Source organism: Chiloscyllium plagiosum, chromosome 1 (assembly GCF_004010195.1).
Source record: "Chiloscyllium plagiosum isolate BGI_BamShark_2017 chromosome 1, ASM401019v2, whole genome shotgun sequence".
Taxonomy (NCBI): Eukaryota; Metazoa; Chordata; class Chondrichthyes; order Orectolobiformes; family Hemiscylliidae; genus Chiloscyllium; species Chiloscyllium plagiosum.
Genome location: NC_057710.1, coordinates 120,103,172 through 120,118,142, shown reverse-complemented (window position 1 = coordinate 120,118,142; position 14,971 = coordinate 120,103,172). Strand labels below are relative to the sequence as shown.

General features: G+C 43.7%; 1 protein-coding gene across 8 annotated transcripts in view; it reads left to right on the top strand.

Moving 5' to 3' along the window:
• The window catches only part of shroom3 (shroom family member 3), a 442,567-nt gene that overhangs the window by 403,552 nt on the left and 24,044 nt on the right, over nucleotides 1–14,971 (top strand). For all 8 annotated transcript variants that reach the window (XM_043695357.1, XM_043695296.1, XM_043695305.1 and 5 more), the window contains 2 exons: nucleotides 1,898–5,240; nucleotides 14,039–14,136. In XM_043695357.1, coding sequence (XP_043551292.1) covers nucleotides 1,898–5,240; nucleotides 14,039–14,136 — 3,441 coding nt within the window. The remainder of the gene's footprint in view (nucleotides 1–1,897; nucleotides 5,241–14,038; nucleotides 14,137–14,971) is intronic.

Below are 14,971 nucleotides of genomic sequence, written 5' to 3'. Positions count from 1 at the left end.
GAATATCATTTATCGCTGACCATCAGTGCATCTATCACTGGCTTTGATTAAGTAGGAAATGTAGTTTGAATAAATGGTAAAGTATGAGCGCTGAAAGCATCTTTTGACAATCGTTAACACATTGCTTTATTGAGGTTGTGTCAATTGATGGAAATCTGATTCCTAAACACACAACATTTCGTGTTGAAATGCTTGGTCTGTGTAACCTGGTATCACTTCCTTCAGTACATTCCGCCATCGTCTTGGCGACTGCTAACAGTTAAGTTTGACTTAGAAAGAGTCAGTGAGCTGTTTCATTCATTTTTAAAACTTAGATCTCCTTGCCTTTAAAGCTGGCAAGTTATTACTTACTTTGAGAGCCTCCAAATCTTTCCCAGGATGAGGGTGTCACTGGCAAGGACAGAATTTTGTTGCTCATCCTAACTTGAGACGCTAACCACATTACTGTTGATATGGAGTCATATATATAGACCAGATGGGAAGAATGGTAATTTCCTACCTCTACCACTTATTAGTGAGCTAACTAGGTTTTCCCTGACGTCAGTGCTAGTTTTTTGTCGACCACTGAGACTGCCTTTCATTCCATTTTTCTCCAGACTTTTTATTGGTGGAATTTGAATTCCAGCAACAGTGTATCTTCCCCTGCACCCTAGAGCCTCCAAATTAGTATCCAGTGGCATTCCCGCCACCACCTCAGCTTGAAAGCTGAAAGTGTTAACATCAAGTTTGATAGGAATGCAGTTTTACTCTGATAGGATGGTTGCATTATTACCAAGGTCTTTCAACATGCTCTTCCATCCTTACCTCTCTCTGAATAGACTAGCTCTGTCTCATCCAGTCCTAACCAAAGTAGCCTGGAACCTTAAGCCAAATTGTAGTTGATTGTCAGGGATGGTATTTTTGGGTGGTATCCCTCTCTTACTCCCTCTCTGTCACTCCCAGTCTCCAACCCACCCCTCCTCCCGGTCACTATCACCACAACTGATTAATGGAATATCTTCCGTCAAATGTTCTGGTCCCCATATTTCGGGAAGGATGTGGAAGCATTGGAAAAGATGCAAAGGAGATTTACCAGAATGTTGCCTGGTTTGGAGGGAAGGTTTTATGAAAAAAGGCTGAGAGATTTGGGTCCATTCTCATTGGAAAGAAGGTGGCGAAAAGGGGATTTGATAGAGACATACAAGATGATCAGAGGATTAGATAGGGTAGACCGTGGAAGTTTTTTTCCTGGGATGATGATGTCAGCATGTATGAGAGGGCATAACTACAAATTGAGGGGTGATAGATTTAAGACAGATGACAGAGGCAGGTTCTTTACGCAAGAGTGGTAAGGGCGTGGAATGCCCTACCTGCTAATGTAGTCAACTCAGCCACATTAGGGAGATTTTGGGATAGTGTAGGGGGATGAGCTGAAATAATTCGCAGGTCGGCACAACATCGAGGGCCTGTTCTGCGCTGTATTGTTCTATATTCTATGTTATAAATCTTTCTGCCACTTAGCCTAGCCAATCAACTGGTAAAATCTGATCAAGAAAATTACAACTTTGATAGTTTGTTCACAGCAAAACAAAAGGCACTGGGAAGTTAATGCATGTGTAAAGATGCTTTTTATTTTAAAATGTTGGGGAGAAATTTAGTTTTCTTGGGACCATAATATAATCAAATCACAACAATGTTGATATTAAAATTGAAGGCACGAAAATATTATTATAGTATTTAGTAACATAGTAAGTATTGTGTGCTGTATTTTGCTGTTTGTTTAAAGTTTTTTGTTTTATGTATTGAATGATTGCTTGGACAGGATAGATTCTCAGCATTGAAATGATGTTGTTTGGCACTAATATACAAGTAAATTCAATCTCTGATTCAAAATAACTGTTGCTCTTTTCCTGACCAGTTCTTCCACTAGTGACCTCTCTGGCTATGATCCTGGGTATCTGAGGAGGAGTCCGGATCAGTACAGCTCGAGAGGTAGTATGGAGAGCCTGGACCACACCAACCCTCCGTATCATTCCTGCAGCCTGTCACCAGCCAAGTCCACCAACAGCATCGATCAGCTTTCCCAGCATCATAGCAAAAGGGACTCTGCCTATAGCTCTTTCTCAACCAGTTGTAGTATTCCTGAATATCCAGCTGCACCCTTCCGGACTGAACGTTCCTTTTCCATGGAAAACATGCCTTCCAGAAATAGCCTCCATGAAGGAATCAGACAAGCTGACATAAAGTATGTGAAAACAGTTTATGATTCCCACAGAGGAATTTCTGAGGAGCGTGAAGTTAGCTGTCCTTCAACAAAGAGCTCAAATATTCGGGCCCAGACAGATCCCAGGAGCTATTATAAGCCCTACAGTGGTAACAGACACAGTATTGGACCAGTGTGGAATACCCCGAGTAGGAGCTCTTTCGAGACAGATAATAAAGCACCTCCACTTCCACCAACCCGCAGTGACAGTTTCATGGCAATCAGAAGTCATGAGAAACCTACCTCTTGGTCAAGTCTAGACGGACAGCCCAAGCCTGTTCGACCTCCGCCAAAGGGAGCATGGCCTCACCATATGAACACAAGTTCCTCTGGGCAAACCCATCCACTGAAGTCTGCATTCGTAGAAGGACAACTCAACACAGTATTGGAGAAGAGCCCTGAAAGTAGCCCAGCTGTTCAGCCGAAGCACAGTTTCACTCAAGCACCACAACCAGGTCAAGCAATGCTTCCAACTGGAATTTACCCAGTGCCTCAGCCTGAACCACGGTATGCCCAGGCACCAACCACCAGCACAAGCTATCTGCATCAAAACAGCAATAATGGATTACTCTACCCTGCCCTAAGTAGAGAAAATACACACACCGCTCAAAATTCAACTGATAGGACTAAATGTACTCCGTGCAATGTGGAGGAAAGCAAAAACCAAAGTATCGTCAATAAACCTGCTGTTTACCAACCCAGCACTGCACACCTTGATTCTAACAGTAAATATGAAGTGAGCTCAGAGCGTCCAGACGGACAGTATGCCCACTACAAGGTACATGTCTTCTCTGATTCAAAATGCTTTCCTGACACAGTGCCTCCTAATGGAGGCCCACTACCTTGTCACAGTTCCCCAGCTAGTGCCAGCACAAGTGATGCACAGTATCGTTGTAGAAATATCGAACCTCCACAAGCACAGCAGAGAAGGCAAAGCAGTGAGAAAGGCCCAGCCATTCAGCAAGCTGAGGACTGGCAAGGAAAAGGTCAAATGGATGGAGACTCTTATCAGCGGAAAATTGAATGGGAAAATCATCCCGTTCAGATAAAGGATGAGAACAGAGACCAAAAAGGACCTCCACTGTGGCAGAACCACCCAGAGAGCAAAATGGTCCACCGTAGGCAACAAAGCTTGGACGCAAAAACATTACAGCAGTGGGAAAGTTACAGTGACAGCCGATCATCCCAAAAATGGGATCCGGACTTCATACAGCAGATTCCTGAACCATGGAGTCACTATGAAAGGCAGTTGTGTCCGAAACGCTACAGTGATATAATCAGTACATCGTCATATTCACAGCCAAAGTCTGAGGTGCAGATTCCATGCCAAGAGCAGCATGATACATCTAATTTCAGCAGGTCAAGGTTCAGTACCAGTAGCACCCAAAGTTCCCAGAGTGGTCACTTTGGAAAACCCGAAATGACAAAACGTTCCTCTGTGCTTGAGACTGTCAGCAAGATCGAGCAACGCGAGCATGACATTGAGAAGGTTTCAAATAGCCGAGGACTACACCACGGTTCAGACGCTGTTAGGTCAAACCAGTCTTCCAGTGCCAGAAGTTCACTTAACTGCTTGGATGACATGAGGAACAGATGCAGTGCTGCAGAAGGGCAGCCAACAAAGCAGTCGTCAACTTCAATGAGCAACTTAATAACTGCAGACAAGACCCCAATCCTGCATCACTTGACGTGTGAGAGTAGAGAAGCCGGCACTAAAATGGAGGAGCTGAGACGTCAGGATGGTGAGCTGCAGGTTCCTGCTAAATCAGCACAGAAGAGCAAACATGCTTCACTTCCCATCACAAACAAGGGAGGTCAGCTCAGCAAGAGCAGAAGTTCTATCCAGTTGATGGATAAAGATGAAAACGACACTCTGTGGGAAGATGACCTCTCAGGCTCTCCCCCTGATAATGCCTTTAACCGAGCTTATCGAAACAGTCTGAAAGATGCTCAGAGCAAGGTGCTGAGGGCCACTTCTTTTCGACGAAAAGACCTGGATTTAACCTCTCTGTATGTGAACAAACAGAGCATTCCTGTCAGGCCTGCTTCAGCTCACGTTGGCTCCATGTCTCAGCCAAAGCTCTTGCACATACCAAAGGACAGGCATTGCATCACACCAACAGAGGTGAGGAATCTGACCCCAGACGTCAGCAGCAAAGAACTTCAGAGCAGTCACCGTGTCGCACGAATTGGGAACAGGAAACGCTTGACGGCGGAGCAGAAGAAACGGTCTTTCTCCGAGCCTGAGAAGATTAATGAGCTGGGAGTGTCGGACAGCGAAACCTCGTTTGCTGCTCAACATAAACCAGATCGAGTGTTTGCTTTCCCTGAACCCTCAGAGCTACGGTCTGTGGCGGACAGGCGGAGGCTGTTTGAAAGAGATGGAAGGACCTTGTCCACCGTGAACCTCTCCAAACCTGAACTGAAGCAGATCCAACAGAACGCACTTGCCGAATACATTCACCGGAAAACTGGCAAAAGGCCTTTTGTTCAGGAAATGGGAGTGGTGAAGGAGCGATCACAGAGCGTTTACCTGCAGCCGAGCCGATCTGAAGATCAGAGCCTTTCCTCCTATTCGAGTATGAGCTCACTACTTGACCAGAGCGTCTGCAGTCGCCAGCCTCTGGATAGATTGCCAGAGACCACTCGTGTTTCCTCAACACTCCCCCCTGGACTTCCGGGCAACTTTGATTTATACGGCGGTGCGTATCAGGCTGATAGCGAAGCCTCACTGAACCGGTACCGAATGAGCATGGAGCGCACATACAGCTCAGAATTAACACTGAACAAAATCGCTCCTCAGGATCCAGTCCAACCTTATGATCCGTCCGATCAAAATCAGTTCCACCATCAACAACAGCCGGCATTTGATCGGCAGTCGTCTGCAAGGAATTCTGGGAAGTTTGCATCTGCCGACAACCTCCTGGAAAGATCGAAAAACCCGGTGGCAGTCCATGTTCGGTCACGGTCCTCACCATCGACTGATATGATCTCAGAGGTAGGTGGCAAATTCATGAGCAAGTAAATTAAGGGACAACACTGGCAACAAAGCACAAGTTCAACGTCAGTTCAAATTCGAGAGAAAGAGAAACTGTCAGTTTCAAAGTGGGAAGTGATCTTTTTCATAAAATATTGAGGGTCGAGGCATGAATTAACAACACCTGAAGGTTTTATCTTAGTAGAATATTATCTGCATTCTTGATCATCTTGTCTAATGTCCTTTAAAAGTTTTAAAATGTCAAATCCAGAACTGTAAAATCCTGAACAGGCCATGTGTTATAACTGTATGATGTTGGAGCTGGTTGACCTCATTACAGTTCAGAGTGACCACATCTGTAGCAAATGCTGGTTGCTTGAGGAACTCTGGCTCAGGGTTGATGAGCTGAAGTCTGAGCTTCAAATACTGCAACATATCGGTGAGGGGGAGAGTTACCTGGACGCTGTGTTTTGGAGGTAGTCACACCCCTTCGATTAACTGTCTTAAGTTAGGTCAGTGGTCAGGCACAGGTGGGTGTGACTACAAGGGAGGCAGGTAGAGGGATCCAGGAGATAGTGCTGAAGCAGCCTTAGCTCTTGTTCTTGTCGAACAGATTTGAGATTCTGGCACCTTGTGTGGATGACAGCAGGGGAAGCAGGGAAGATCAGCAAATTGACCATAGCACCGTGGTACAGGGAGCCATTCAAGAGAGAGGAGAAAAATGAAATGCAGTTGCAATCAGGGATAATATAGTCAGGAAATAGACACTTTTCTCTCTGGCAAGGATTGAGAGACTCGAAGGTACTGGTGCCCAGGTTGAGGATATCTCAGGATCTGTCATCTGGGCTGCAGAGGAACTTCGATTTGGAGGGGTAAAATCCAGCTGTTGTGATCCACGTCGGTACCAATAATGTAAGAGGTTATGCTGAGGGAATGTGAGCAGCCTAGGCTAAATTTTAAAAAGCAGAACAAAAATTGTAATAGCCAGATTACTACCTGTGCCACTAACAAATTGATACAGGGTCAATAAGATTAAAGAAGAAGATATTGTTGTAGCAGAAAACGTATAAAGGTGAATATGTGAATAAATCCCCAGGACCTGATCAGGTGTACCCTAGAACTCTGTGGGAAGCTCGAGAAATGATTGCTGGGCCTCTTGCTGAGATATTTGTATCATCGATAGTCACAGGTGAGGTGCCGGAAGACTGGAGGTTGGCTAACGTATGGCACTCTTTAAGAAGGGCGGTAAGGACAAGCCAGGGAACTATATTCCGGTGAGCCTGACGTCGGTGGTGGGCAAGTTGTTGAAGGGAGTCCTGAGGGGCAGGATGTACATGTATTTGGAAAGGCAAGAACTGATTAGGGATAGTCAGCATGGCTATGTGCATGGGAAATCATGTCTAACAAACTTGATTGAGGTTTTTGAAAAAGTAACAAAGACAATCGATGAGGGCAGACCAGTAGATGTGATCTATATGGACTTCAGTAAGGTGTTAGACAAGGTTCCCCGTAGGAGACTGGTTAGCAAGGTGAGATCTCACGGAATAAAGAGAGAACTAGCCATTTGGATACAGAACTGGCTCAAAGGTAGAAGACAGAGGGTGGCAGTGGCGGGTTGTTTTTCAGACTGGAGGCCTGTGACCAGTGGAGTGCCACAAGGATGGGTGCTGGGTTCTCTACTTTTTGTCATTTACATAAATGATTTGGATGCAAGCATAAGAGGTACAGTTAGTAAATTTGCAGATGACACCAAAATTGGAGGTGTAGTGGACAATGAAGAAGGTTACCTCAGATTACAACAGGATCTTGACCAGCTGGGCCAATGGGCTGAGAAGTGGCAGATGGAGTTTAATTCAGATAAATGTGAGGTGCTGCATTTTGGGAAAGCAAATCTTAGTAGGACTTATACACTTAATGCTAAGGTCCTGGGGAGTGTTGCTGAACAAAACGACTTGGAGTGCAGGTTCATAGCTCCTTGAAAGTGGAATCGCAGGTAGATAGGATAGTGAATGCGGCATTTGGTATGCTTTGTTTAATTGCCCGGAGCATTGAATGTAGGAGTTGGGAGGTCATGTTGCAGCTGTACAGGACATTGGTTAGGCCACTTTTGGAATATTGCGTGTAATTCTGGTCTCCTATCGGAAAGATGTTGTGAAACTTGAAAGGGTTCAGAAAAGATTTACAAGGATGTTGCCAGGGTTGGAGGATTTGAGCTATGGGGAGAGGCTGAGCAGGCTGGGGCTGTTTTCCCTGGATCATTGGAGGCTGAGGGGTGACCTTATAGAGGTTTACAAAATTATGAGGGACATGGATAGGATAAATAGACGAAGTCTTTTTCCTGGAGTGGGGGAAGTCCAGAACTAGAGGGCATGGGTTTAGGATGAAAGGGGAAAGATATAAAAGGGACCTAAGAGGCAACCTTTTCATGCAGAGGGTGGTATGTGTATGGAATGAGCTGCCGGAGGAAGTGGTGGTACAATTGCACCATTTAAGTGGCATCTGGATGGGTGTATGAATAGGAAGGATTTGGATGATATGGGCCGGGTGCTGGCAGGTGGGACTAGATTGGGTTGGGATATCTGGTCGGCATGGACGGGTTGGACCAAAGGGCCTGTTTCCATGCTGTACATCTCTATGACTCTAAATGGGTTTGAATTCATGGGTCATTGGCACAAGTACTGGGAAAAGGAGGGAGCTATTCCAATGGGATGGGCTCCACCTGAACCATTTTGGGACCAGAGTCCTGGTGAGTTGCTTAACTAGGGCTGTGGGTAAGATTTTAAATGACATAAAAAAATTATGGGAAAGGTTAAGGGCAGTGGGGGTGCTCAGCAGAGGTATTAAATTTTCCAGAGCAAGGAAGAGGACAAAGTATGGAAAGGCTTATGAATCTAACTTCAGGGACAGTAGGTAAGGGGACAACTTTGACTGCTCCCCCTTCTCATCGCAACACTGAGTGTGTTGTACTTATATACGTACAACATATGAAACCAGGGAAACAAGCTTGTAGTGCAGACAGAAATTGGCAGGTTCCTTGTTGTGGATATCACAGAACCTTGGCTGCAAAGGGTTCAGGGCTGGGAACTAAATATCTGAAAGATATACGTGCTACCGAAAGGATGGGCAGATGGAGCAGGGTTGCCTTGTTGGTAGGAGATGAAATTAAATCGATAGCAAGAAGCAGTTTAGAGTCAGAATATGAAGAATCGGTGTGGGTAGAGTTGAGGAATAACAAAGAAAAACTAACTCTTAAAGGTTCCTAGTGGTAGTCAGGATGTGGGGAAGAAAGTACATCAGGAGATAGAGCGAGCATGAAGGAAAGGCGCGGGTAGCATAATTCTGGGGGACTTGAGTATGTTGGTGGACTGCGAAAGTTTGGTTGGTAGCAGATCTCACAAATGGAATTTAGGGAATGTTGATGAAATGTTTTCTTTGGAGCAGCGTGTGGTAGAGCACAGCAGGGAACAGGCAATTCTTGATGTGGTGATGCGTATTGAGGCAGACGTTAGAGAGCTGAAGGTGAAGGAACCAGTAGGAGGCAGTGACCAAATTATAACATCATTCACCCTGCAATTTGAGGGTGAGGAGTTGGAAATCAAATGTAATGGTATTACAGTTGAGTAAAGATAGCTACAATCTTGATCAAATGGGCTGAGGATTGGCAGATGGAGTTTAATTTAGATAAATGTGAGGTACTGCATTTTGATAAGGCAAATCAGTGCAGGACTTATACACTTAATGGTAAGGTCCTAGGCAGTGTAGCTGACAAAGAGACCTTAGAGTGCAGGTCCATAGCTCCTTGAAAGTGGAGTCGCAGGTAGATAGGATAGTGAAGGCAGCGTTTGGTATGCTTTGTTTTATTGGTCGGAGCATTGAATATAGGAGTTGGCAGGTCATGTTGCAGCTGTACAGGAAATTAGTTAAGCCACTTTTGGAATATTGCATGTAATTCTGGTCGTCTTCCTATCAGATGGATGTTGTGAAACTTGAAAGGGTTCAGAAAAGGTTTACAAGGATGTTGCCAGGGTTGGAGAATTTGTGCTATAGGGAGAGTTTGAATAGGCTGGGGCTGTTTTCCCTGGACAGTTGGAGACTGAGGGGTGACCTTAGACGTTTATGAAATCATGAGGGGCTTGGATAGGATAAATAACAAAGCCTTTTCCCTGGGGTGGGGGAGTCCAGAACTAGAGAGCATAGGTTTAGGGTGAGAGGGGAAAGATATAAAAGGGAACTAAGGGGCAACCTTTTCACGCAGAGGGTGGTGCATGTATGGAATGAGCTGCCAGAGGAAATGGTGGAGTATGGTACAATTACAGCATTTAAAAGGCATCTGGATGGGTATATGAATAGGAAGGGTTTAGAGAGATATGGGCCAAGTGCAGGCAAATGGGACTAGATTGGGTTGGGACATCTGGTCAGCATGGATGTGTTGGACTGAAGGGTCTGTTTCCGTGCTGTGCATCTTTGACTCAAAATACATGAGGGAGGAGTTGGCTGGAGTTGATTGGAAGGAGAGCCTAGCAGGGAAGCCAGAAGAGCAGCAATGGAGGAGTTTCTGGGAATAATTTAGGCGCGACCGAAATGCATCCTGAAGTAGAGGATGAGACAACCATGGCTGACAAGGGAAATCGAGGGCATAAAAGCAAAAGAAAAAGCATACAATGTGTTGAAGATTAATGGGAGCCAGAGAATACGGAAGCTTTTAAAAATGGGTAGAAGATAACTAAAAAAGCAAAAACGATGTAGGGGGTGGGATGGGTGAAATATGAGAATAAGCTACCTAGTGATATAAGGGAAGATTGCCGGACATCAAAACGTACAAGAGAGGTGAGGGTGGACATTGGACCGCTGAAAAATTAGGCTGGAGAAGTAGTAATGGAGAACACAGAAATGGTGGATGAACTGAATCGGTACTTTGCATCAGTTTTCACAGTCGAAGACACCAGCAACCTACTGGAAGTTCAAGAGAATCAGGAAGCAGATGTAAGTGTAGTGGCCAACATTTATAGAGAAGATGCTGGGGAAGCTAAAAGGTCTGAAGGTAGATAAATCGCCCAAACTGGATGAGGTACCCTCCAGGGTTCTGAAAGAGATAGCTGACTACATTCTAAAGGCATTGGTGGTGATCTTTCAAGATCACTGGAGTCAGCGAGGGTCCCAGAGGATGTGAAAATGGCTAATTTTAACGCCACTGTTTATGAAGGAATGGAGATAGAAGACAGGAAACTATAGGCTGATTAGCCTGACAGCAATTGTTGATTAGGCTTTCGAGTCCATTATTAAGGATGAGATTGCAGAAGTGCCTGGTAAAATAGGGTTGAGATTACATGGCTTTGTCAGGGGAGGTAAAATGCCTGACAAATCTGTTAGAATTCTTTGAGGAGGTAATGAGCATGTCAGACAAAAGTGAGTCAGTGCATGTGATCTATTTGGATTTCCAGAAGGCCTTTGACAAAGTACTACACCGGGTCTTCAAATAAGAGCCCATGGTATTCAGGGCAAGGTACTGGCATGGATTGAGAACCTGATGAAAGGTAGAGAGTGAGATAGAGGGATCTTTTTCAGGATGGCAGCTGGTGACTAGTGGAGTGTTGGGACCCCAACTTTCACTTTATACATTGACTATCTGAACAAAGGAACTGAGGGCATTGTTACTAAGTTTGCAGATGGCACAAAGATAGGTGGAGGGATGCACTTGAATATTTTATGCAAGAGATCAAAGAAGTGGCAGATAAAACACAATGTAGGAAGTGTGAGGCTATGCCCCTTGCTGGGATGAATAGAGGCATAGACTATTTTCTAAACAGGGAAAGGCTTCAGAAATCTGAGCACTAAGGGACTTAGGAGTCCAAGCTCAGGATTCTCTTAAGATTAACATGCAGGTTCAGGTGGCAACTTGGAAAGCAAATGCATTGTTGGCAATCATTTCAAGAGGAATAGATGTACTTCTGAGGCTGTATAAGGCTCTAGTCAGACCACAATGTTGTGAGTAGTTTTGGTCCCTCTATCTAAAGAAAGATGTGCTGGCATTGGAGGGGTTCCAGTGGAGGTTTACAAGAATGTTCCTGGGAATGACAGTTTGTCATATGAAGAGAGGTTGAGGTCTCTGAGTCTACATTTGATGGAGTTTAGAAGGATGAGGAAGTATCATTTTGAAACTTACAGGATGTTGAAAGGCCTAGATAGAGTGAACATGGAGAAGATGTTTCCACTCGTGGGAGGGACTGAAAGGAGAGACTAGCACCCGATGGCCCAGCCTCAGAGTGAACGGACAACCCTTTAGAATTGAGCTGAGGAGGAATTTTGTCAACGAGAGGGTGGGGAATCTGTGGAACACATTGCCGGAGATGCCAAATCAATGAGTATATTTAAGGCAGAGGTAGGATCAAAGTTACAGGGAGAAGGCAGGAGAATGGGGTTGAGAAACCTATCAGCCATGATCAAATGGCAGAGAGAGTCAATGTGCTGAATGACCTAATTCTGTCCCCATATCATATGGTCTTGATGTGTTCAATAATGTTTCAGCAAGCTGAGTGGAAATTAGAAATTGCTGGATGTGCGTGGCATACAAGTTGTCATTGTTAGGAATCTAACAATGTAGACAATGCCATTCTGCCCAATACACCTGTGCCAGCCCTTTGTAAGATCTAGTTACAAGTCCCAGGCTGCTCCTCTCAACACTGCAAACCAGTTTTCTTCAAGTACATGTTCACTTGCCCTTTGAAAATTCCTATGAACCACCCTTCCAGGAAGTGTGCTCCAAATCATTAGAAACCCCAGTGTGAAGAAATGTCTCCTCTAGATCTTCTGCCAGTCATTTTTATTTGATAGTCTCTAAAAACTGACCCAATACCAGAGGAAATAATCTCCCCCACTTGCTGTATGGAAGCTCTTTGTAAATTTGAAGTCCCTCTGTTACAGCTCCCTTAACGTACTTCCCTTTTAAGGAAAGCAATCACGCTAATCCATCTGTCCACCTAACTCCATTACTCTACTATTATTTTGGTCAACAGACTTTGTATTCTCCAAGATTTTGATGTCCTTTCCAAAGGAGGGTATCCAAAGTTTACACAATGTTCCAACTGATGCTAAACTAAAACTTTGTATCAGTTTAGAATGACTTCACAATTTTTGTATTTAAAACTCCTACTCTGAAGGCCAAGTATCCATGTAGATTCTTAACCACCTTCTCAACGTTTCCTCCCATCTTTAACGTTTAGTGAATATGCATACAATGTATATTATGAATATGTAACAGAACATGTGTCTTTTCTTGCAATCCCTCACATTAGTACCATACAACCTCTCCATGTTATTCCTCTTAAAGTATATTGCTTCATGATTACCCAGATTAAATTGCATCTATCAATTGTCTACCAATTTCATCAGGCTATCTCCTGAAGTAGTCTACTATTTTGCTTTCTATTTACGAAGTTGCCTATTATTGTTCTTCTGGTATTGCTCCATTAAGCTTCACAATTGCACTCCATGCCTGAGAAATCAGCACTGATGAATACAGAACCTGTTAATGTGCAGCCTCATGGTGCATGTGCTATAGTCATCAGTTGTTGTCTAAAATTGCGTCAAGATATGCAAGAATAATGATTTTTGTTTCAGATCATGGGAACTATTCTGTGCTTGACAAGTTTGAAAATAATCAAAAGGGAATTTGCCAGAACTTCAGTGAAATCTCTACTGTTAGAGTAGCAGACAATTAACTGTCAGGAAATCCTTTGTAATCCTACCCTACCCATTAATTGCATCCTCTCATTATAGGTTTTATCTGTCTGTGTTGATGAATAGCACAGGTATTTATCAGTCTTTAGTGTCAGTCATCATGTTGCACTGACTCTCATGACACAATTATGCTTGAGGCACTGTTATAATGGCCGTTGACAAGAGTGCCTCAGAATTGTTAGTTCACATGGTTAAACTCTGAGTTAGGTTCAAATGCTGGTTAAATTTAATGTTACTATAAATCTGGTGCGGTACTCCAACATTGAAACAATTAAAAGAAACTTTTTTAAAATGCTTGTGCCAACATGAACGACTACCTGGGAGGTTTTCAAGTGTTCAACACAATGTTTCAGTCAGGGGAAAAGCTGTGATGGGGTCTGATGATTTCTTTGAGGTGTCTTTCCAAATGTTGCTGGACATTGACTTCTCTGACCCCTCTCCTGAGTTGTTATCCTGTTCAGTCAGCCAATAAACACAAATAATATAGTATAACCAGTTGATAAGATTTAAACAACATGAAATCATAACTACACTCTGGTGAACTGATTATCTTTCAATATGTGTTTGATTGATATTGTTTCTGTCTAGATTATCAGATTAATTCAAAACAACGATGCAGTGCAGTTTTTATTGTTATTGAAACAAATGCCAGCTGTGGCATATACAATGGTTCCTGCTGGTCATGATCAGGAAACGCATATTGTTTCAGTATTTTCCCTGGGTGCTGTCATTTCGTAGGCAATTAATTCTTTACCTGATGTTATAACAACAGATTTCACACTGAGTTTGTGCATTTTGGGAGATTAGATTCTTTCCCCTTTGGCATATGTAATTTTTTTTCTGAAATTTAAATGGGAATTTTTTAATCTAATAGTAAGTGGTGAAAGAAAATCAGAATTTCAACTGGCAAAGCAATTGTTGTTATTTTTTGAAATTACGGCAAATATAATCTCATCAAGCTTCTCTCTTAATGCCATAAGCCAGAGGTCAGGGGGATATTTACTAATGCTGTTTAGTCAGAACATGCAGCTCCTGCATTATGTTTACTATGTTAGATTCTAATTGCACTTTTCTCTCTCTAGGATGTTCTCTATGCCATGAACAGACCTTTTGGTACCAGCACAAAGGATCCATCCTTCTCTAAGTTGATGGGCACTGACTGTGTGGGCAGCATCCATGGGTGTGTATGATTTGTGATCATTGAATTCAGTTTGTGACTCCTGGTGCAGCTGCTAATGAGGTTGATCCAGATGTGAAGTGTGTGTTGCACAGCATTAGTACCTGCTGTCAATTCTCCACATTATCTATGGTGGATATGTCTGCTGTCCACTAAAAGGATTGTATTATTCAACATAAAGGGCTAACTGCATCTGCAGGTCAATTCTATATTGGGATGGCGTAGTGGCTCAGTGATTAGCACTGCTGCCTCACTGCACAAGGGACCTGGATTCAATTCCAGCCTCAGGTGACTGTCTGTGTGGAGTTTGCACATTCTCCCCGTATCTGCGTGGGTTTCTTCCAGTGCTTGGGGTTTCCTCCCACAGTCCAAAGATGTGCCGGTGAGGTGAATTGGCCATGTTAAATTGCCCATAGTGGTCAGGGATGTGTAGGGTCGGTGCATTCGTCAGGGGTAAATGTAGAGCAATAGGTTCGGGGAATGGGTCTGGGTGGGTTAGTCTTTGGAAGGTCAGTTTGGACTTGTTGGGCCGAAGGGCCTGTTTCCATGCTGTAGGGATTCTATATTAAAAAAATTTTAGAATTGTGCTATATAAGGGTTGCAGCATAAGTGATTCTGTCATATATAAAGCATCTGCTGTTTAGTTTAGTTTGGGAAGCCTGGTCAGCATAGGCGAATCAGACTTCAGGATCTGTTTCCCTGCAATATGATTCCATGTATATTTAACCTGAGCAGTGAAAGTTAAAAGTATATCCAGATAAAATCACTGTTGATCATACACAAAGGTTGGGATGAGTGATTTGCTCTTTATTTATCTATCCCGATTGTGCATGTTTAT